Source organism: the organism of the source record quoted next, unplaced genomic scaffold (assembly GCF_019419815.1).
Source record: "Pyrus x bretschneideri cultivar Hongxiangsu unplaced genomic scaffold, Pyrus_bretschneideri_v1 Contig25, whole genome shotgun sequence".
Classification (NCBI taxonomy): Eukaryota; Viridiplantae; Streptophyta; class Magnoliopsida; order Rosales; family Rosaceae; genus Pyrus; species Pyrus x bretschneideri.
In genome coordinates, this window is record NW_025999557.1 from 4,524,107 (window position 1) to 4,548,316 (window position 24,210).

Consider the following 24,210-nt stretch of genomic DNA (forward strand, 5'->3'; position numbering starts at 1 on the left):
TCCTACTCTTCCTCTACCCATTTTGCCCTGACCCTCCGTCTCAAAGTCGAACCTTCTAACGGAGCATCTGTAGGTCTTCCGTTCATGTGTCCAATCTTTGGTCTTTTGAAGTAAAGAAAAACCCTTTACTCTTTTAGCAAGGAAAAAGAAAAGGCTACAAAAACTACAAAAAAAACAAGGAACACAATTTTGCTACCACTGCAAATTAATGGCCAGGTCTAGTATCGATTCTACCAAGCATATGGCACGCTGCTTTTCCTGCTGCTTCAACCTACTTGCAATGGCTTCAGGATCTAGCCCTTGTGCATTTTGTACTTCACTTTGCTCGGCGCGAACCTCTTGTAGCAATGCATCGACCTCCCTGACAAAGTCTACCCTCAGTAGAGCATCATCGGCTTCAACTGGTAGCCGGAGTGGTCCTTCATGCTGATCGAGAAGAAAGATGACCGAATAAAGAAGTCAGAAACGATAAACTTGACTTATAAATAGTTACAAATCATGACTTCCAACATAAATCTGCAATCTGCATATTCCCAACATACCTTATCGATGTCAAATCCTGCTGGAACAAGAATGCTAAATGGATCCTCCCGTGGGAAAGTATCAATCATGCACTTTTTGCATTCCTTCAGCCACCCTTCACTGTCGAAGCCATCATGCATATTCAAAAGATCATTGAGCAGTCTCATGGCAGGAGTAGCCTCCCGTTTCAGAATCTCAGCCTAAAGAAGAATACGAAAATTTTACACAAGGATTTAGGGGGTATCAAGGCTAATCTAAACTAATTTTGTAAGGTATTCTCATATGAAACCATTGAGTAATAGCAACAGCTTAAATTCTCCCACCGGTAATGAAATCAAAGTATAAATAGGTTAACAGCGGGTTCCAAAATGCTAAAATGAAAACAATTTCATGGCTAGAACTTAGAAAAAGATGAGAGCAGCTCGTACCTCGACCCTTCTGTATAGTAAATCAAGACTTCTAATAACATCCTTTTCATCCTGTAAAATGGTCATAAATACCCAAAACCAATAAGCTGGAGAGCAAGAGAGACAGGGAGAGAGAGAGAGAGAGAGAGAGAGAGAGAGCGACGACGAAAATGTGAAAGGTTATCTATAACATTAGACTGATCCAAGCAACTTATTAGGTTGAGTTTGTTGATCTAAAGCAATCAGTAACCGCGGCCAGTTTGTAGACAGCAGCTACTGACTTTTTGGTTACAAAACTTCATTTCTATATCTCTAAATCAGTTTCTTTCGGAAATTGTTATAGTCTCATCACCTTACATCACGTCGAGCGAGGTCAAGGCGATTCCATATGACCATCAAAACAAGTTCAGTCAGTTCCCCTTTCTCAGCAGCTTCCTCAATTTTCTGCATATAAATCATGAACCTCAATTAACTTACAGTCTGAGTACAAGTACAAAATGCAATAAAGCAAACATAAGAAACTGAAGGCAAGCCATCACAGGTGAAAACTGATAGTCTTCCTAAAGACTAAGACCAATTTTAGCGCAACGGGTTTTCTGATATCACCTCTTCCACTTCTTCAGCAGCTCTGATAAAGCTCGAAATCAGCTTCCGAGCATTTCGGACATCTTCTTCGGGATAATCCTTCAATCTCATGCCTATCTCCCTATACTCTTCAACCTTCCTTTCCTCCTCTTCGTCCTCCTCTTGACGCCTTCGATGCAGCTCCTTCGTTTTCTCCCTTTGCCGAGCTTGCCATTCCTAATTCAGAAAGTAAAAAGCTTACGTCCACTTCCAACATGAATAAAATACAAAACTTTACACATATAATTACAGAAAAACTTGAAATTTGAGTACCCATTTGGACAAATTAAAGAACAAATTAAAGGGAAAAGGACACTCACATCGTCGTAGTACTCTTTGGGAAGACCTTCAAGTACTGGTTCTTCCTTTTTCATGCTCTTCCTCAAAACTGCCACCAAAAACCCAGAAAAAAACATACAAATTCAGAAAAGAACAAGTTCAATACTGCCATCAAAAGCCCAGAAAAAAGCATAAAAAATCAGAGAGAAACTGCCATCAAAAACCCAGAAAGCATACAAACTTATTATAAATAAAAAGTTCAAATTTGAAAAATCAAGTGATGTGAGAGCGCTGAAAAGGTTGTGCTATGCACCTGAAACATGTTTTGGCTTCAACCGAGAGGGCCAGAGCCTTGCATGCGAGGAAGATGACGATGGCGTCGGTGAGAGTGGCAGCGCCGCGCACGTTAGCGGGAACACCCTCGCTTCCATTTTCTCTTGTTTTCACTTGCTGAGTGTTTAACCAGGCGAGACCGTGTTTACCCCAACAGGATCTCTGCGGATCCTTTTTAAATCCGTGAATGATGTCTCTTCCTCGTTTATTGTACGGTTAATTTTTGTTAAGTATTATTTGTGTTTAATTTTAAATAAAAATATTTAAAATAATTTCTAACCGACAGAATCTTCGGAATCTTTACAAAAAAAATTTCTACAAGGATCCGGATTTGGGTTTACCAACTTTATGTTGGAAGCTCACGACAGGGGAGAGATTTGAGATAATATTAAAAATAGGCAGTGAGATTTCAATTTTCCCACAGTGCTTTTTAAGGTTTTGAAATTTTATTAATTTATAGTTTTTAAATATTTAAATGTCTGTTAAATTGATAAGTTTTTTAATCAATTTGGTGCAAATATGATTTACATGCTATTGTAATTACCAATGTCATGATCATCGTGTCATCAATTTCATGAGTATTCAAATAATTCATTAGACATCGGGTGTAAATTCATACAACTTCAAAATCTTAGGAGCAATGTGAGATATTTAAAATCTCGTGGCCCATTTTGAAAATTACATGAAGGGTGTGAAATGTATACCCTTTATTTTATTTTATTTCCATTTTTTTTTTAAGATTAAAAAAGTGATTAGTTATTTTTGCTACTAATTAATCGTCTGTTTGGTTTAGTAATTTTCTTCATTTATGACTCGTAGATTATAACTTTGATCAACCCGATAACAGTATTGTAGAAAATTCTTTTTATAATTCCGTTTCATAGTTTCAAAAGAAAACTCGCAAGTAAGATAAAAGTGGATGAAATAATTTATGTGTCGTATTATTAACACTCCAAAATCGTCATCATGTACCACTTCTTCTCATAGTTGATTTATTTGGTTTTTTTTTTGCTTCAAAGATGAGTGTTTATTTTCTATTTTTGAAGAAAAAAACATTTGACTATTTCAAGTAATCAAAATGTTGAGCACAAAAACTCTTTATTATTCAAAAGAAGAGTCGCGCAGTTTAGTTGAATGAGCTATATTTATCCAAAAATCTCAACAAGGAATATCGTACAAGCAAAAAGTTCTAAAAAAACACTAGGCACAAATCAGACAACGAGCAGGGACCTAAGCGAGTTCTTTTATTTTTATTAAATTTATATATAACAATAAAAACATATAAATAAGTTACTACCTATACAGTTATGCTTAAAAAAATATAGTATTTACACACACACACACACTTATATTTGAGAACATAAATGCAAAATAGATGGATTTATAAATCATAAGTGCTACAATGTTGATTGAATACATAAAATGAATAATGTATTATATAAGTTATTTTACAAGAAAGAAAGTCCACAGTTATTTTACAAATAGAATATTATATTCAAACCCTTAACCAAAAAAAATCAAATAAATAGAAACGCCTAGGGCCGCCTATGCCGCCGCCTAGAGACTTCACTGATTTCCTAAACGCCTAGCCCCTAATTGGGGCGCTTGGCCTCCACCTAGTGCCTAGGCCGCTTTCTCAAACAGTGCATACAAGACTAACAGTGCATACAAGACATACGTGTCCGTTAGTTGCCTTTTCACCGAGAAAAACTTCTCTGCAACAGACAACAGCATCCCGTTGCATGTAAGTTTTCCTCTCACAGACTCCTCCGTGCCTTCGAAACATTCAGACCTCACATTCAACTACTAGTTCAGCTGCTGCGCCCATGGCCTCAACGCCACCGAGTCCCAGAAGGGCCAGAGCCAATTCCTCCTCATTCCACTGTCTAAGTCCCTTGCTCAGCATCTTCAATATTTCCACATCAACATCCAGTATCCACTTTTGCGTGCATGCTACCATCAAGCTCACAAATCCTGCTACATACGCTCGCCACATAGCCCAATCACAACCCAGTGATATTTTCCCGTCGAGTGCGCTTGCAATAAATCCCAAATGCCGCCCGAGAATCTTTGGTCGCCGCTTTGATGCTGGTGATGCCGAGTCCACACCCCAAGCAAATGTCCCACAAAGCACTGCAAAGTATGCAAGGGCATAACCACCCAACATGGCAACCATGCCACCAGGTTCTTTGCCTTCCGGATCCAAACCACGGGTTGATATAAACCAAGAAGGCAAAGTTTCTTTGATAAAAGACTGAACTAAACTCGATCCGCCAGATATCCAAACTAAGGTGGCCCCAAGTGTAGCTGCAATCCTGACACGTGCCATTGCGGCAGCAAGAGAAACCTGTCCAAACCTCACCCCGTGCTTGGTCTTCCTCAATTTCTCCGCCCTCTCTCTGGGTAATCCGCAATTGGCAATATCTCTAACAGAATACATTAGAAGAGAGAGCACCTCTTCTGTCAGGAACATTACATCTCTGACAGATCGATGCACACGCAAGTATAGAATTCCGGGGGCAACAGGAGAAATCCCACCAGAGAAATGGGAACCAAAGCCATGACCAAGGAGGGCACCCACACTGCCGTTGCTGTAAGCACGAGAGGAGCTTAGCCCGAGAGTAGATGTAAAGCAGCTCTTAAGAAGCTGGACCACAGCATCGCTGTTGTGATGGAAGACAGTTTGAGAAGCAGAAAAAACCAGGTAGTCATTCCAGCGCTTTACCTTCTGGGCCCACAATGAGGCTAAGATCGGATTGCAAGGCCATGGGCAACCAGCAGCTAGGGAGTTCAGAGCTGGTCCAATCAGGGTGAGGGCACGTTCAGAGGCTCTATCAAGTTTATAAGTTATTGTGAGACTTACGAGAGCAGCAAATGGTAAGGGAAGCAGAGCTGGGGCGCTCCCACCTGCAAGCAATAAATTGAAGGCCTAACAGTGTTAACATGACAACTATTAGAAGTTTACAGCATAAACTCAAAGCTCCAATTTCACTAGTCTAAAATTTGTTGGTCAATTCAAATATCGACAGAACACATTCACTTTAGATCATGAGTGACAACTGAAAGAAGTTGGCTCGAACTTCAGAGGCAATATGTCATGATTTTTCATATTACAACAATATAAGACATCTTGAAAAACAAAAAAGTTATTTCACAAAGTTATAGAATATAAGGACATACCAACTGTGAGGCTAGGCACATCAACACCAGTGGCAGCTAGAATTTTCTTTATCTGCTGCTCAACAAGTGATAAATTTGCAGCAGGGCTTGGCCAATCAGTTCCATTCATACAAGCTGGCTTCCATATTCCCCGTGTTACTTCAGCTGAAAAATAGCTTACCATGGTTCCCAAAGTTGCTGGAAGATAATCGGCAAGATCTTTCAGTCCTGAGATGAAGCATGCAATGAAGTTAACAAACCTTAACCAACTCCACATCTTTCTCAAAGGGGAGCTTTCAGTTCTGCTTTTCTATCAATGCATAAAGGGGATTCAACAAACCTGTAGCCAGTTCACGGGGAGAAAGTCTTCCATGGGCACATGCAGTAAGAGCAGCATCAAGGACAAATGGAGTTGCTTCAAGGATATCCCATGCCGGTACCTTGAGTCTAATAGCGGACTCATCAGTTCCCGATGCAGATGAATTACTACTACCTGAAGTTGCTGGAGTCAAAGGCTGACTACTTCTATTTATTTTTCTAAACATCAGGGTCAGGAGTGCATCAACAATCTGATGAACGGGAGTCCCAGGTACAAGCCCAGATAGGGTAGAGCAAATACACTTTTGATGTTGCTGGTACCAGAGTTTCAGTTTCGGAAAGAAATCCAGGGTAATGGTACCTGAAGGGAAGGTGATAAATTTTGAAACTCTTCTGCTTTTTATTCGATCCATGGGTGAATTACCAAAGGATGCTAATCTACAGTTTCGCAGCAACAAGAGGTATTCTGGACCACTTTGGCTTCCCACAGTTGGGTAGTCACCCATTATGTGTTCCAGAGGCGGATGATCAAATCTCCACAACCTCAATAGAAGTGTAAAAGCATTTGAGAACACCGCATGACATGAGAGTTCTTCCCCTGTTGTAGGTGTCCATGAGATATTGGGAACACTTGAGCCAAAAACTTCGCAAATAGGCATCAATGCAGCTGCAAGTAGTGGAACCTAGAAGTGAATGACAAATAACGTTAGTTTTAGGAAAGCATGAAAGCCTAGGGAAAATTTTCATTTCATAACACAAAGACCTTTATCAATCTTATCTATTTCAACAAGGGATCCACATACCAATCCCAATAAGGAGAAAATCTGTACAGTATCTATAGATGATGCGCCAACCAGAAGGACATTAAAGAATGAAGCATAGCCGATCAAATGGCTATCACTCCCTGAGTAATCTGCAGGAACTGGAGGTGACAGCAATCTTATAATAAAAAGACAGGTGTGCTCCTGCGAAGGACAAAGAATTGAATAAGACTAACATGCAGTAGAGGCCAGCAGGAGGAAGGAAGGGAGGGGGAGATGAGAGAAAGAGAGAGTCACCTGTATATTCCATCCACGAACAAGAGAAGCCCCACAAAGAATGGTAGCAGCAGATATCTTCTCTTCATCTGAACCATTGACTGCAATCTCATATATTTTCTCAATCTCTGCTAAGCTTCCATCAAACCATGAGCAAATTCAGTTGCCATACCACTGGGTAAATTTACAAAATAGAGCATCTGATATACCTGGCTTCAGGAAAAAGAAGGGGGGTAACTGAAGACCAGGCCATGATGCTAAGAAAAATTATGGATGCTCAGAAAAATTATGGATGCTCTAGTCATTATTTGGTACCTAATGATATGAGCTAAACAGCGCTACAAACTCAAAAATCATGGACCCAAAATAGATGATTCCCACTTGGAATTCATGTTTATGTAGTGTGACTATCACTGCCTATCAATCGCAGCCCTACTTACCTTGTTATGGCTAAACATACAAACAGACAAATTGTACCAATGATACAATAGCATACCTAGAAGCTGGAGTGGCAACTAAAGCATTTGCCAGTGACGGAGTTAGAGGTGACCCCTTCACTATTGAAGACCAAGCAGGCACTTGGCCTGGAACATTGCGTAGCACTTGGTTGCTGCGTGCACTCACATAGCCTGGCCAAAAATATGCTGATGTATCTAGGATATTCCGCGCAATACAAGCTTCAACAATCAGATGCCGCAAGTTTCCCGCTGCAAGTGCAAAATATTAGGATAGGTTCAAGGAAATATATATATAAAAAGTATCAAGCCCCCATAAAAGAATTAAGGAAAGCATGAATGCGAGATAACCATAATGGGAAGAAACATAAACGGGACCAAAAGGAAAACTATAGATGTTAAAACAGAACAAAACCCTCTGAAGAATAAGAAAGGAAAACACAATTGATCCTGAAAGCAGAATTAGACAAAAACATAATAATAATGGTAGACAAACGAAAGGTCTTAAACACCAAATCGTGAGCTATCTTATACCTTCTCAATAAAAAAACTCCATTGCTGGGCTGAAGGAAAAATTAGTTTCTTACCACAATTTATTGGCATTTCGTTCACGCTAATACATTCATGGTATCCATTACTGACTGTAAGGCCTGATCTGAACATTATAGCCTTAGCTGCAGCTTGATTCGCCACTGAACAAACAGACTGAGGTGGAGTCAACAAGGCCTCATAATCACCCAATCGCTGTAAGGAGGTGATTAAATCTCTGCGGCGCTTTCCAGGAGCTTGTTCCTTCCTTTGGTTAGTATGATCCCCTCCCATTTCCTCCATCAATTCAGCTTCCTCTTCTTCAATAATATTAGTAACTGCAAGTGTTGTAATACACAACAACATGCATAAACAGGTATCAAGACGAGGGACAGGTCCTTCTCTAGGATCCCTTTCCTATAAAACCAATCAAGAGGGAAAAGGGGATAAAAGGTCAATTGGACTAACACTTTTGAGGAATTTTTCCTTGCACAGAACAAGATGTCAATCAATCATTAGATATGGAAATTTCCAAATTGTTCACATCAATTCTTACCCTTTGAACAAGCCGAAGAGCTGAAATCCATAAACCTAAAAATGCATTGTGCCATGTGGTGGCATTAACTGCCTGCAGAGCCTTCACTAAACCTGCAAGTTTAACTCAGATCAATATTCCTGGCTAGGAGTACTAGAATCTTATCAACTCTAGGTACGTACGATAGAAGAATTTAAATACAAAAAGGCGGCCCGCACCAGTAAGGGATTCGACGGCACTAATTTCAGCTACTTCTGATCCATCCATAGCATCTTCAAGATACAGATCAATGGGAAGCCAAAAAGCAGATGAACTCACTCCGTGAGACTGACAGGCTGAAGACACTAAAGACCCAGAAGACAAGACTGCATGAAATTCTTGTTGTGAAATTGTTTTGCATTCCCGAGTCAGAAGTCGACGGCTATCAGATGTCAGCTGTAGAAGACCCTCTGGAGTTATATGTTTCATAGTCCTCAAAGCTGACGAGTTTGCCGCAAGCACTTGCAGTTTCTGAACGAAACCTCCCCAGTGCGATGGCCTGAAAAGAAGAGGTGATAAGAAAGATGCCCACGAACCAAAAAAGTAAATGGATATATTTAAAAAAAGAAAAGAAAAGGTTCAGATCCTTACATATTTCGACGGGCCAAGTACAAAATCCTTGAAGTTACTTTGTTTTGCAGAAACTCCACAATTATGTCAATAGCCATTGCAGTATTTGCTTTCTGCAAACCTTCATTTTGCTCACTTCTCTTCTCATTAAAGCAACCGTGACCATCTATTTCCATATCTTGTGGCCTGGTCGGCCATCTAGGCTTCTTATCTGGGGTAAGTTCCAGCAAACCTTCGTCATCTAGGGATGCATCAAGTAACTGCCATGTGATTGAAAAGACAAACTCAACAATAACAACTCCAGGTTCAGACACTTGAAGGCCATACTGCTGGGAAAGATGTAGAGCATCATCAATGGATTTTATGATCCTGCAATCGCATCAAAAGATATTATTAGAAATTATCATACGAGCATGAGACAGCGAAATGAAGAAATTACTGAGTTGACATAGATGGTGTTGAAAGACTTTGGTTGGTTTGGTTGGTATTAGTTATAAAATTAACTTCTCTATGATGAGCTGTTTCTTTAAATGGGGGACATGGAGGAAATGGAAAGGCAAAGGAGGCAAAAAAGTTCATCAGTAAAGAGCATTTCTTCAACAGAGGGTCAGGGAATCAGAAAGCACGAGACAGAAAAACCGACAGAAATTACTAAATAGACGTATATGGTGTTGAAACTTGAAAGACTTTGATTGGTTTATGACATTAAATTATACAAATAAGTTCTCTATGAGTCATTGTTTCTTTCAAAGGGGCACTTGGGGGAAATGAAAAGGAAAAAGGGGTAAAAGAGTTCATCAATAAGGAGAATTTCCTTAACAGAGGAAAGGGGGGATTTGAACACCTTTGTGCAAACTGTCATGTTTAACGGAAAAATTAAATTCTTGAACTCTTATTGACTATTGAGAAACCAAATAAAATACACAATTTGCATTCCTATATAGCAGGAGTGGTAGCAGCTAAAAAATCAAGGAAAAACAACTAAGCACAATATCTCGTTGTCAAGGACTTTTTTGTCTCCTGAAATGAAGCCATGAATTAAGATTTTATTGTCAAGAACTTTTGCAAAATGGCACATAGTAAAACAAAATACAAGTTCAAGGAAGGCTTATTGGGAAATAATATTATACAACAAAAAGAGAAATTTGAAACTTACTTCTGACTATTTGGTCCACTCAATTGAGAAGCAAACAAAAATGTATGTCTTTTAAGAAGTTCCATGTAGAGCCTATATGCTGCAGGGTGAAGCTGTCGATTTGGAACAACCCTGTATAAAACAAGACAACAATAAACGTAAGTTTTAACCAGTAAAAGTACATTTTAATAACAACAGCTGATTAAGCATAGTTCTAAGGGAGACCATCCATCACACAAGATGGCACATGCATGAATTTTCGTCGACCAACACCAGCTCAGTAAAGAAACTACGGGCATGAAGACCTTAACTGCCTAAATAATTATTCATTCAACAATATCTTTCTGAACCATTTTCAAAGCATCGTCCGCCATATGATGATGCATAATTCAGCCACAAACTACCAACTATAATGCCACAAAGCCCCAGAATTTCATTTGAACTTGTACAAAGACTATAACTTTACAAGTAACTCAGACATTTCGCAAAAGCCGATCCCCTAGTGCCATATAGTTAGGTTAACCAATTCGCAAACTTTGTCAATCCACCTACCCGGCACGCGCATTTTAGTAACCATTCAAACTGAACAACCACACAGTCGAATATCGAAACGAATCAGATATTTCACCTACTACAATCAACTTCCCAGAAAATCGTAAACTGTAAATACTTCACAATCTCAGATTCTCGCACTCCCATAAACAACAAACTAAAAATAGTAACTTTAACCCAAAAATTGTAATTCGATACATCAAAACGAATGTAATGAGGGAGTGAGAGAGTACTTGGTAGAGAGCAGAGCAAGGACGAGCATGGGAGGGACGATCTTGACCGCCAGGGCCTTCTCGAGGAACTTCCACGTGATGGGCACGTGATTGGCCCAGCAGATGTGGGAGACGAGGAGGTGCGCGAGCTCGACGGAGGGCAGGGAGACGGCGGCGGAGGTGAGGCTGGAGCTGAGCTGGACCGCCCAGAGGAGCGGGTCACTGTTCTTGTCCTGCGCGGACTTGGTCAGCTGGAGCACCGAGTCCCACAGCTGACTCTGCGGCGCCTGCTGTACGAACACGGCCATCGTCGTCGTCGTAGGAGGAGGAAATTAGGGTTGCATGAGAGAGAGAATCGGAGGAACTTTTGCTTTATTGGATAACAATATATTCGGACTTTGAATTTGTGTAAGGTATGGAGAGTGAGGGAGGAGTACACAAGGCGCGGTTGAAGTCAGTTTTGGAGGCGGGTTAGTACATTTTTCTCCGTTGACTCGACCGGTAAAATTGTCCGTGACTTGCATTTCTAAAAAGGTCGGGGTCTACTATTCACCAACCTATTTTTAGGTCATTCATCTTTGTTTAATAGAGGTGGATTGTTTGTCCTTCCATTTCTATACTCTCACATACCCTTTATTTGTGTGGTCACGGTTAAGTCACGTCAACATTTTATATTCTTAAATTAATATAAAATGTTGACGTGGCTTAACCGTGACCACGCATCACAGGAAGGCATAGGGAGAATATTGAAATGGGAGGACAAACAATCCACCTCCTTTTTTAATTTCCGATCGTGGAATTAACTGAATTGAATAATATTAAAAAATAGAAATTAATATATAGCGTGTGAAAAATAAAAAATAAAAAAAAGTATATAGATATCACACCTCAAAAGGGTGGTGCTACCACTTTCCACACACCCATTTTACATCTCTCATGCCTTATTAATTTCCGATCGTCGAATCTAAAAAGATCAATAGTAAAAAATTAACAAAAATGTGAATAGCACTTTCCAAATTGAAAAATGCCACTTCATCGTGTAGCTGAGTTGATTAGAGAGGTGTCTCTTTTTCGTAATTTAAGAGTATAAGTTAATTAGGGTATGTGTGTGCTAGTCTTCTGTTTATGTTAAAATAGAATATCGTTTGGATAAAAATAATGTAAGATTATGTTGTTCGTGTATGTATCGCATGAATATGCATTCTCATCTTGTAATATTGCAGTTTGACGATCGAATTGCCTACTTGATAACCCTCCATTTTAGATATCATTTCTACAAAAGGGATATTGTGCAATCTTCGTATCTTTTATTTCTAAGTACAAAAAGGTTGGAGTGAACGATAAGATTTTTGAAATGACGATAACACCACTCTTATTGAATTGTTAATTAAATGATTAAATGATTTTCCATTTGATTGAGATTTTTTATTTTATTTTTAGAAACGATGATTATTAACGAATTTACTCAAAAATGACGATTTTGATTATCATATGACATTGCAAAATTGGAGGAACAAGAGAAAAGCCAGAAAAAGAAGATAAATATATTGTGGTACTGGTAACCAAGTTTACTAGTGTGCACAATAATTTTATTTTTTTTAACATAGAAATTTAGATTTCAAAATAATATTTATTTTTAGAATATCAATAGCAGCATTCTTATTAAATTTTTAATTGAATGATCAAACAATTCTAATCTAATTGAGTTATTTTATTTTATTTTATTTTTAGAAGTACTGATTATTTTTAAAATTTACTCGATTATGGCGGTTTCGATTGTCATATGACATTGCAAAATTGATAGGATAAGAAAAAAAAAGGAAGAAAGATAAGATAAAACTAGAAGGGCAAATTTCATTCCCCTAGCTCTGGTTGTTGGCCAAAGTTAAAGCACATGCGTTAATTTTTTTTTTTTGCCAAAGTTAAAGCATATGGGTTTAATTGATTGAGTAGATATTTCGTTGTATGCCTCTACATTTTGTCTTGGTATTACTATTTACTTAAACTTTCACTTTGAATTAACAAGTGACTTACGCGGTAATGAAAAGGTTTAGTTGAAAAAGTTGGACCAAAAATAAAATAATGACTAAGGCTTTGACCACATGAATGTACGGGAATTTCGTGATCATTTATCGGATATCGTGAGGTAAGAAATCATTTTAAATTTTAAATTTTAAATTAAATATAAATAATATCTAACGAAAAATGATCCAGCAATGATCATTTTCCATTAAGATTAAACTTTTAAATTGGTATAATTTTGGTCTCTAAATTTTATTTAACGTAGGGCATTTGAGTTTGACTTAATAAGAAGAGAAATTTTGTCAAAATTGTCCTAGACAATTCTCAAATCCAACGAGAGTAACATGTGATGAAACAAAGTAAAATACTAACATCTCCTTTCGAAGCCTATAGTATATTGTTAAAGACAATTCTCAAATGGAACGCGCGTAACATGAGAGGATATATCATGTATCTCACCACTATCATGTGTTTATTTTTAATGTATATTTTAAGTTATGACTATAATTTTCAACATAAAAATGCGAAAAAAAAAAAGATAATTATGTTATTAGCAAGGAAATTACACTCTTTTTTGTAGCGAAATGAAAAAATAATAAGAGAAATTTTAATTAAACTCATGTAATGTCTCATCCCGGCCCGGGGCGGGACCATTTCCTGGGCCCGCTCCACCACCGTAGCACGATATTGTCCGCTTTGGGCTTACCATTCCCTCACGGTTTTGTTTTTGGGAACTCACGAGCAACTTCCCAGTGGGTCACCCATCATGGGATTGCTCTAGCCCCCTTCTCGCTTAACTTCGGAGTTCCTACGAAACCCAAAGCCAGTGAGCTCCCAAAAGGCCTCGTGCCAGATAAGGATGAGAATATACATATAAGGATCACTCCCCTGGGCGATGTAGGATGTCACAATCCACCCCCCTTAGGGGCCCGACGTCCTCGTCGGCACATTACGCGACCAGGGTTAAGCTCTGAAACCAATTTGTCACATCCCGGCCCGGGCGGGACCACTTCCCGGGCCCGACTCCACTACCATAGCACGATATTGTCCGCTTTGGGCTTACCATTCCCTCACGGTTTTGTTTTTGGGAACTCACGAGCAACTTCCCAGTGGGTCACCCATCATGGGATTGCTCTAGCCTTCTTCTCGCTTAACTTCGGAGTTCCTAAGGAACCCGAAGCCAGTGAGCTCCCAAAAGGCCTCGTGCTAAGTAGGGATGGGAATATACATTTAAGGATCGCTCCCCTGGACGATGTGGGATGTCACATGTAACATCTTTTTACACCCAACGTATTGTATAAACTCATATTATTTTTAATTAAACTATCAATATCTCATTTAACTCAAATTTACTACCTAAATTACCCTCACAAATTCAATTCAATATATAAATTTGTCTTGACAACCATTTGGAATATAAAAACACAAAATCATTCTACAACTCACTCAAGATTTTTCTCTCTAGTGACATTTGCTTAACTGCAATATAATTTCTTTTATAAAATGTTGTAGAATACAGTTATATCTGTCACATCCCGGCTCGGGCCCCACCACATCTCGAGCTCGACTCCACCGTAACACGATATTGTCTGCTTTGGGCCCCAACCACGCCCTCACGGTTTTGTTTCTGGGAACTCACACGAGAACTTCTCAGTGGGTCACCCATCCTGAAATTGCTCTCGCGCGAACTCGCTTAACTTGGGAGTTCCGATGGAATCTGAAGCCAGTGAGTTCCCAAAAGGCCTCGTGCTAGGTAGAGATGAGAATATACATATAAGGTTTACATGATCCACTCCCCTGGATGGTGTGAGATGTTACAATATCTGCTACCAAAAGATTCAAATTTGTTCTTAGGTTCATTATCTAATATAATTTATTTCTCATGAAACTATTCCATTCTCTTTGTTTCTTTTACCAGTATCCTCTCGCATGCTTCGTAGCACATGAACGAAGTCCCTGCTGCAGGCATCAACTTCATGCAAAGCGTTCTGCTGCCAACGTCGAGGCATTTACCAAGGAGAAAAAACAGTATCTTCTATGCAAGTATCATGAAAAAGACGTTGATTTTGTTCCTAAATTCTAAAAAAAATTAAATTAAATCAAATGTTTTTTTTTTTTTTTTTTTTTTTTTTTTTGTATAAATCGATTCATACCTTAGTTGGAGGATTTACAACTTCAAAATCACTATCTATCAGTAAAAACGAGTTTGTTTTTCTCTGTGAAAGCGTCTTAAGGTTTTAACTAGAATGAATGGAGGATAAAAATTATGTGATGGTAGGGTTTGATTATTAGGTGGGTTTATTGATAAATTTTAATTTGATTGTTAATTTCATCTTGTACTTGATGATAATTATGTAATAGAGTAGAAAAGAAAATTCACATTTGAAGTTTAAATTAAGTGTAAAAAGAGATTACATGGTTTCAAATAAAATTTTTCAAATAATAATCATATCTAATATCTTTTCAACCTGCAGAGCCCATGTCTTTTCTTACCCAAAAACTACCTGAAAGCCTCCTGCTCCCCATTCTTTGCATCTTCCATCTCCCCCCCCCCTTATTCAATGTGAATTCCTTCCTCCCTTTCCTTTGTTTTCCTCTTTTCATCTTTCGTGCTGCTTGTGAGAAACCCACTAAGGAAAATTCCAGCCTGCTTCATTACCTCTCTCCCCCCTCGCTCCCTCTTCTACTATTCTCCACTTCTCTCTCCCGTTTCTTTTCCCTCCCTCCCGTCTCCCTTCTCTCTCCCGTTTGCTCCATCTCTCCTTGGATGTGGTGAGCCTCAATCCACGAATGTCGGTATTTGTGGGCTCGAGAAATGTTCCAATTTAGGAATTCGTTTTCCCCTTTTTTGGTTATCCTTAAATCCCTAACCCATACTACAATTTCAATCCTCAAGACTATTTTTTGTCATCAACTGCCTGCTTTCGATTGAGGAGTCCAACCCTATGTTAGATGCCACCCTGAAAGCGAATCATTGCTCATTCAGGTGAAGGTGTGTGAAGCCAAGAGATTGGTTTTGTAGTGGAGCTTTGCCTTGCCTCCTTTGTTGGTTCTGAATTCATGTCTACTTTGTCGGCGTTAGAACTGTATTCTTGCTGGTCCCTATGCAGTGGATATAGCTGTGAGGTTTGGCTGCTCCTTTCGGTTTGAAGGTTAATTGGTGATAATTTTCAGTTTTATTTGGGGTATTTTTATGGTGTATGTTTGGGGTTTAGCTTTGTTTATTACTTGGGTCTTTTAATAGTCTGTATATGGCAAGATGTAGGGATGAACGAGTATTTTTTGTGGTGCGGAATTGATGGTGTGGGTTGTCAACTGTTATTATTTTCCGGAAAACTGTGGCAGGTCATCCATCACCTAGGCTAGGGTTTCTTTACTAGCCACATTTGGACCTCTTTTTAGGTGAAAGCTTGTTTATGTTTTTTTTCCAATTGTGTACTATTTTGTATTTGCTGCAATGAAATCATTAAACATGCTTTGTTTGCATAAGTGACATCTTCTTTCTTTATGTCAGTCCTTTTTAGCGCTATAATTTGTTCGTTTCATGCTTTGTTTAATGAGTATTTGCTATCATTGAAAATAAAAACAAAAAAAGAAACCACACTTTTGATTTGTTTCTCTAATTTTCGAAGCTTAAATTAATAAATATAAAATAAATTACAAAAAAAAAAAAGTTGCATTACATATGGAGTAAATTGTAGCAGTGGTCCCTTAATTTTAACTCAATTGGAGTAATGATCAATTAACTAAAAATCAATTACGATTGGTCCCTCAACTCATTAAAACGTGGAGTTATGGTCCCTCGATTAAAAATCCATTATCATTGGTTCCTCAACTTTAATCCTACTGGAGAAATGGTCCCTCATCTTTAAACCAATTGAAGTAATGATCTCTCAACTTAAACTCAATTGTAGCAATAATCCTTCCAACATAACTCATTTTGACAAAATTCTGACGAAGTTGATGAAAATGACCATAACTACACGTTTTAATGAGTTGAGGGTGTTGTGCTAGGATAGCACCAAACTAAATGGAACCAACTCAAGCTAACCCACAGGAAATTTTATCAAATGAAAATGCAAGAACAAAATATAAAAGACACAGATTTTAACGAGGTTCCTCCACAGTCAGTGTAACTGGAGTACGTCCTTCGGAGTAGTAGGAGCTCACCCAATAATCCACTATCAACCAAATGGGAGTTTACAAAGTGTTGACAATCTCACAACCCAAAAGCCCAATACACCCAATAGCTCTCACACACCAAAGAAACAAATAGAGAAAGAAATATAAAGAATAATTTCTTCTCTATACATATAGCTCAAAGCTATTACAACAACAATTACTTTGGTTGATGATTACCAATCAAATGCAGCAACAACTTCTTCTTCTGTTTTAGGCTCTCTGCAACTCTCCCTTGCTCTCTGCAAAAAAGAGCTCTTTCTTCTCTCTTGTTTTCTTCAAAAAAACCGAAATGAGCTCTCACTCCCTATTTCTTTTTCAAAAGCAACTTATCTTTTCTTCCTTTTTTGAACCAACACCCACGGATGTTGAAGAGAACAAAAACTTTTCCCTTTTTTCCTCCCCAAAACAAGGAAATGTGTTGTCCACCTTCTTTTGTTTAGCCGAAAGGTCTTTTGGACACTTGTCCACTTGGCCACATTCTCCAACAGAGGGATCCCAATTCTAGCAATCTTTCTTCCAACATAACTTATTTTGACAAATTCTAACGAAATTGACGAAAATGACCATAGCTACACATTTTAATGAGTTGAGGGATCAATGGTAATGAATTTTTAGTTGAGGGACAATTGCTCCAATTTGATTAAAGTTGAGGAACCATTACTACAATTTACTCTTACATATGTGGAGTTGGTTTTTCCCCTTTCTCATCGGCAAGCTCTACTTGGAGCTTGAACTAACCACCACCGGTGCTTGCACGACCCAATTCAATTGAACATGTTAGAATATGAGTAGAAAACTAAATATTATAGCCGGTTGTGGCGTTTCAATTGAAATAGAAATGTCTTGCTAGAAAGCTTAAAACTATCATAATTCTAAGGGTAATGCTATTTATACCATGTTTTTGTACCATATTTTCATACCACCTTAGGTGGCATTTGATGTGGACAGCCACATCATTTAAATTAATCAGATTTTTAAATTTAGTTCATTATTTAATAAACTAATAATTAAGAAAAACTAATTAATTAAATGATGATTGTGGTATACGAGGAGTCTTTATCCTTCATTTCCTTGGGTTTTGCAAATTTTTCAAATGATGTGGTTGTCCACATCAGATGTCACTTAAGGTGGTATAGAAATATGGTGTAAAAATATGGTATGAATAGCATTACTCTTATTCTAATAGGAGAATAAATTAGAATTGATCTAGTATAAATAGTGACCACTACTTTCACAAATATACGCTCAATATTGAACCTGTTGTTAGTTTGAGTACTTTTGGTTTTGCAAGAGATGAGAATGTGCACTATTTAGAAGTCTGCTTTGGCTTCTTCTTCTACTTCTTTTACGGGTTAGTTGTCATTGTGTTTATTAAATTGTATATTAATACGTGTATAAATTTGTGGTTTATAAGCTTAATCTTTTAACTACTGTTTTTGATAAGTTTAGTCTTACATAACACTCTCCATATAAGCTTGGTGTCGGGTGGGTGGATAAGGTGGGACTCTTGTGGTTGGGTGGCGGGAAATAGTTTTTGGGGAGTTCATCCATTGGGGTTTGTTGGCACCAGCGTGTCGATGGCGTTTCTAAGATGCTCTTCCGTTTACCCAGTAATTTCATATCTGGAATATAAACATTCAACGCATTAGAGGCTATTCAAAAAGTTCTTGAAAGAAATCAAGTGATCCATCACTTCCACCCCAAACCATTTCACAATCCAGAGCTACTGCACCAAGACCGTCTCCGACGTGATCTTCGTTGCTCAATCTTATATCAGATTTAGATTCTGCACACGGCATCATTGTCATTCCCCGCAACAGTTCAACTTGAAAATATAAGTAACGTATGCAGACATCTATCTACAATTGCAGCTAAGAGTATGTTTAATGGGTCGAAATGCAAACATTCGGAGTATGGAAGATGATAGAAGTGTCCCAGTTTTATACTTGATGCTTGATGTTCAACTAATCAACGTACCATAAGGGCAGGTGCAGATATGCAAAACATGTTTCTATGCTCGCTCGGAGGAGTAGCGCTATCAAAAAGCTTTAGACATAGATGACAACCTTGTTCAGTGAAAATCGTCTTGCAAAATTCTTTTGCTGGTGAGCCTAAATCATAGGAACCATGGAAAAGAAATCAAACAACAAGCAATCTTATAGATGAATGAAAACGAGTACGCAATGATCTGATCAATACAAATGACGATGGAATTAAATCTCACCAGCGACAGATGTTCCCTCAGTGAATGAAAAGACATGAAGTGCTTTTTACGCACTCCACATCTCAGCTGATGAACTGAGTGGAATGAGCCCGTGGTGTGCTCGAAAAGATGTTCCTTTTGCCTGTACTGCTTGTAACAAGAAGAACATCCGTAACATGCGGAAAGTTCATAAATAGCCGACCAAAACACAATTTACGTTCAATTTCTCAGCAACCAAGCAAGTCCTTGTGGAAACGTGAGAAAGAAAATGCCATAAAGCTCACAAATTTCACAGATCGAGAGAGTGATTGAACCTTGTATATTTGGTTTTTGGAAAGTCTGGTTCGAAATTCATGGATCGCGGAGCTGTTCTCTGCGAAACACCTACGGAGCTCCAAGATTGGCGCGAAAATTGCGGTGTGAGAAATTGCGCAGAAATTGTAGGTGATCCGCAAGGGACGAGGAGTACAAACGAGGAAGGAAATTACCCTGCAAGTTTCCTCTCCTTTGTTATGTGAAAATACACTAGTACCCCGATGGTACCATGTTTTGTTATTTGATTCTTCTATTATTCATTACATTTACATGGAAACATAAATGTATATCTAAAGAAAAACAATGTGCAAAAGTCACTTTTCTAAGTTTTCTTCACACGATTCCTACTACTTTTCAGTCGTAGGTCATAGTTGAGTTATTTTTTTCTCATTTTCTAATGACAAAGTTACATTTTCAAAGTGATTTTCTTATCACAAAGATGGGTGTGGATTTAATGCTTCAGTGCTATTATTTTATAAAACTCAGCGATTTATTTCATGTACTGCTCAATGTTACGTATCATTGAAAAAAATTTGTACAAAAATTATATTATATATTATTGTATTGTGAGTACGTAATTTACTCTTGAAAGAGAATGAATCAAGACTATTGAAATAACAATAACTGGAATCCCAATCTAAGAGAAATTAACAAGATATATCGTCTAACAAAGATAGACAAGATAATCTCAGAAGTTCATGCATGTATACATAATTTAACATAGCAACATTGAAAATTTTGGGGCTAGGCATGTTCAATTAACATACACAACGCGAGGGCTCATGGATAACGATAGTTGTCCGCATAACTGGTGTAGTGGACGATAGGGTTAACTTTCGGCGGGGACCTTGACCGGAAATATGAATAAGGCGGCCGCTGCATTTGTCCGTAGTAACTATATGGTGGCGGCTGCTGCATTTGTCCGTAGTAACTATATGGTGGCGGTGATGGCCTATGGTACGCCACAGGTTGATAGTATGGGTTTAGTGGCCGATAACTGGGCCTTGGAGGGCCATAAAAGTTCCTATTGGCTGGAATGCCCATGGGTGGAGCCATAGGCGGGCGAAGTCCAGGTCTCGGCCGAGGCACAGGCATAGGCATGGCCGTGCTAGAAGTTGCCTTATTATTACCATTCTTCTTCGTCTTTTCCTTTTTGATCCACCTGAGAATACCATATTGCTTCTTGGGTATAACTTTACTGCTACTAGGGCTTTCATCATCAGAGCTGCTTTCATGATCGTCACAATCGCCATCGCATGAACACTCATTGCCAATTTGGAAGTTGTACTTGGAAGATTTACCAATATTACCTGGGAAGGGTTCTTTCTGAAAGGACCAAAGTTCTGCCTTTTTGTCCATAGTTTGGACTGCCCTTGTGAGAACCATAGGGTCTATTTTACCTTGAACTCTTAGCAACCCTTGTTCTGGATCTACGTTTATATCTTCCACTCCTAAAGATAAATAATATGTGGAAAAAAAAAAACAAAATTATAAACTGATAAATAAACGAGGATAAAGAAATGGAAAATGATTGCTGTACACATTTTTCCTCGTTCTGAAAAATGCAAACCCTTGTTTAATTCTGTTGATTGATTTCTTTTTTATTTATTCAATTCGAAGATAAAAACAAACGAGACTTTCAAATGAAAAAAAAAGGGTTATGTGCAATTCACTTCGAAGAAATATACATACATACATATATATATATATATATATATATATATATATATAGATATACACACACAGAACGTTAAAATATAGAATATTTACCGTCTAGTTTCTGCAACTTTTCTTTCACTTTTAGTGGACACTTAGCGCAACATCGGAGATATTTCATTTTTATAGTACAAATCTGCAGGAAAATTAATAGATAGAAACATGAGATGATTAAGAGCAAAATGATTATAAAGAGTATAGATATGTATACAAGCAGCCTTTTAGCAAGGATTCCGTAGCTAGGGAAGTGTTCGCCTAGAGGGAAGCACCTGTGCGAGCAGCGGTCATGTATTATTATTAAGAGAAAGAGAGAAGAAATACATACCGGAAAGGTTGCTCCATGTTGTTCCATATTGGAGTGGCTTCAAATCTCTGTAAGTAAAATGATGATAATTCAGGATGAAGATATGTTTTGGATAGCTACGTACTACTTAAAGGATATGTCGTTTAATTTATAGGGAATATAAAGTTATGTGTGGTAGAATTTATATGTTTTGGATGTAACGCAATTAACTGCATTCTCAAGAGCAGTTCAAAGGAAAATATTTATTCAAAAATAATAAGATATGGCGGTAATTAGGGTTACCTTTTTTTGCACTTGGATTAATTGAAATTGGGGCTTAAGAGGGAAGGAAGCTCAAAATCCTGATTTGATTATGCATAGAGTTCCTAAATTTTAAGTGGTGGGAATTCAAGATTTTAGAATTAAGCCGAGTTTTCTTTCCTAAAATAAATACTTTTCCTTGAAAGTATTAATATATTTTGTCCCTATCCATTTAACGATTCAATTAATTACAAACATAGGCAAAATCTCGAAAAGGATTTGATGGTTAATTATAATGAATCCTACATGTGGCTAGAAGTGGCAATAATCAATTGGATTGTTTATGGGTATGCATTAGGACTCATTTAATTGATATTACCATAATATAGAGATGAAATTGATAGTAGTGATGATAGTGTAACGTAAAATCAAACTATCTAATGAGTACCAATCAACAACCCAATAAGTTATTTTGTCACCACTACGTGTGTCATGCATGTGCAGGGTTAAATCATAAGATTGTCTAAGGAAAGAGTTATGCCCCTAGTATTAGGGTTTGAGTTCGATTCTCATGTATGACTAGCTTGGTTGATAGTAAATTATGATTGGCTCATTGTTTGCTAAACCTAAATCTCTATCCCGAATTACATTGTATCTAGAAAAAAGAGTGAAAGAGTTTCAAATTTAAATTTAATGTTAATTAACATACCCAAAAGGTCACAAGATTGTCAAATATCGATCGACATATTTACTTGATTTACAAAGTATTCCATGCACGTATATATAAAATCTTAAAATGACAATTCAAATTTACTTTCTTCGAAGAACCTTAGTTAACTGTAATTTATACGACTAACTAATTATTGATGAGCAAAAGGTTCTAAGCTATAAGCTAGCTAGGGTTTGTGAACTAGGCATGTCAAACGCAATCTTGCAGCAAGGGAACGATAATGGTCCTCCCAACAGAACTACTTCTCTTGCACTTGTCCATGATCAATACTACCACCATATGACGATGCTGCCGAGTACAATTCATCAATGGAGAACCATTCTCCTGATGTTGGTCCCGTATGTATCTTTGCCACTCCTTGAAATTTGAAGAATTTTAGCGGTACAAGTTCATTAACGAACTTTTTATAATTGTGTATTCGTTGCATGGTATTCGTATCTGCTCGGTTTTATTACTAATGTTTTGAAACTTCGGGTACGTATCGTGAAAACGACTGTTCTAAAGGGAAGATAACAGTTTGTTGTGAACTTGTAGATTAATCAAACCATTAGGTTAAAAGCGCAATGCTCTACCAACTGACCAACTGAGCTATATATACATCTGCAATAAAAAGAAAAGTGCATTTCTAGCTACCATTTATTTGCTGTGACCTTTAATTTCCTTATTTTATCATGCTAATCTGCACAAGGGTGCAAGATGTTAGGTGTATAATGCTCTGGAAGATCAGTAGAATACTGATCAATATGTAGAAACGTATAAACTATGGGCATATAACACAAGAATTTCAAGTATAATGTCGCTGCTATACATGCATCTGATCCCTATCAATTCGATTAATCGAAGATATAAATTTCAGCTAAACTAGGTAAAATCTCAAAAGATTTCGTCCTAGTAATTGATTTCTTAAATATAAGATCCAAATTATATTTCCTTACACACATTATGAAATAATTAAAACAATTTGACATTTGCATGTGGTCCAATATCCTAGTGGATAAGGTGTTGGGTGCGAAACCTTCTTCCTAAATTATTGTAATAATTTCGAATCTTCTTCCCTTCCCTTAATAATAATAATTAAAAAAATAAAAAGAAAAACAATTTGGCATTTGCAATTGGATTATTCTAATTTCCTTGTTTGCAATTGATTCTTAAGCACCCATTTTAAGAGAAATGCTTCTTAAAACGCTAGAATACAAATCACATGTCATATTTTGTGGTTGTGAAAAGACAAATCACATGCATGTCATATTTTGTGGTTGTTTCATGAAAATTTCTCTCGCATTTCACATATACACACATCTGTGTGGCATACGATATTTACATGATGAAAAAAAAATAGCAAAAAATATGCTAATTTAAAAAAAGTTGTAATTAGTGGAGATCATGATCAATACTTGCTTAATTTGTAATCAAGTTATTATATAAATATCATCTTATACTGTTCACCAAAATCCATTTTCTTGATCAGTCCTTACCAACTATCAAGTTTTTGCCGACTAATCAGCCCTACTTTTTACTATTAGCTAGCTAGGGTTTCAAACTCTCTTAAAAGACTCTGCCTTTGCAATGGAAAACCACCATGACGATGGTCCTGTATGTATATATAGAGCTACCTCCTCTTTAATTTTACGATTATATGATTACTAATTAGTCATTTTACATTGATCATATTGATTAATCTGGAATGTTAAATCTAGCATATTGTTCTTGCAGACTTGTATTTTGAAGGTGAGCACATGTTGTTTAGGGGGTTCCAAGCTATGGCGACCCCACTTCACTAAGCTGTGGCCTCC

At 37.6% G+C, this 24,210-nt stretch overlaps 3 protein-coding genes across 3 annotated transcripts; all 3 read right to left on the bottom strand.

Moving 5' to 3' along the window:
* Nucleotides 1-111: 111 nt before the first annotated feature.
* On the bottom strand, nt 112-2,314 carry LOC103947555 (protein PALE CRESS, chloroplastic). Its single transcript, XM_009358468.3, has 7 exons — nt 2,146-2,314; nt 1,874-1,941; nt 1,536-1,730; nt 1,287-1,373; nt 951-1,001; nt 543-722; nt 112-426 (listed from the first exon to the last, which is right to left on the bottom strand). Exons 1-7 carry the CDS (start codon nt 2,261-2,263, stop codon nt 193-195), a joined length of 933 nt encoding a protein of 310 aa, XP_009356743.2. The 5' UTR covers nt 2,264-2,314; the 3' UTR covers nt 112-192.
* Nucleotides 2,315-3,882: 1,568 nt separating this feature from the next.
* On the bottom strand, nt 3,883-11,049 carry LOC103947554 (mediator of RNA polymerase II transcription subunit 33B). The gene is given in 12 exon segments (XM_009358467.3): nt 3,883-5,072; nt 5,346-5,552; nt 5,665-6,325; nt 6,446-6,607; nt 6,701-6,815; nt 7,176-7,386; nt 7,722-8,079; nt 8,219-8,310; nt 8,416-8,735; nt 8,828-9,175; nt 9,963-10,073; nt 10,727-11,049. Coding segments are annotated over 12 exon segments (4,029 nt in total). The 3' UTR covers nt 3,883-3,951.
* Nucleotides 11,050-20,207: 9,158 nt separating this feature from the next.
* Nucleotides 20,208-21,495, bottom strand: LOC125478543 (heavy metal-associated isoprenylated plant protein 42-like). Its single transcript, XM_048586802.1, has 3 exons — nt 21,469-21,495; nt 21,198-21,279; nt 20,208-20,878 (listed from the first exon to the last, which is right to left on the bottom strand). Exons 1-3 carry the CDS (start codon nt 21,493-21,495, stop codon nt 20,208-20,210), a joined length of 780 nt encoding a protein of 259 aa, XP_048442759.1.
* Between the last annotated feature and the right edge of the window lie 2,715 nt (nt 21,496-24,210).

Excerpts from the sequence above, each read along its gene's own strand:
- LOC103947555 (XM_009358468.3), bottom strand. The coding sequence starts at position 2,263 with ATGGAAGCGAGGGTGTTCCCGCTAACGTGCGCGGCGCTGCCACTCTCA. Across the intron at positions 1,374-1,535 it reads CTGCTGAAGAAGTGGAAGAG|AAAATTGAGGAAGCTGCTGA; the intron begins GTGATATCAGAA and ends ATTTATATGCAG. Across the intron at positions 1,002-1,286 it reads TTGACCTCGCTCGACGTGAT|GATGAAAAGGATGTTATTAG; the intron begins GTAAGGTGATGA and ends ACCATTTTACAG.
- LOC125478543 (XM_048586802.1), bottom strand. The coding sequence starts at position 21,495 with ATGGAACAACATGGAGCAACCTTTCCG. Across the intron at positions 21,280-21,468 it reads AACATGGAGCAACCTTTCCG|ATTTGTACTATAAAAATGAA; the intron begins GTATGTATTTCT and ends ATTTTCCTGCAG. Across the intron at positions 20,879-21,197 it reads AAAGTTGCAGAAACTAGACG|GAGTGGAAGATATAAACGTA; the intron begins GTAAATATTCTA and ends ATTTATCTTTAG.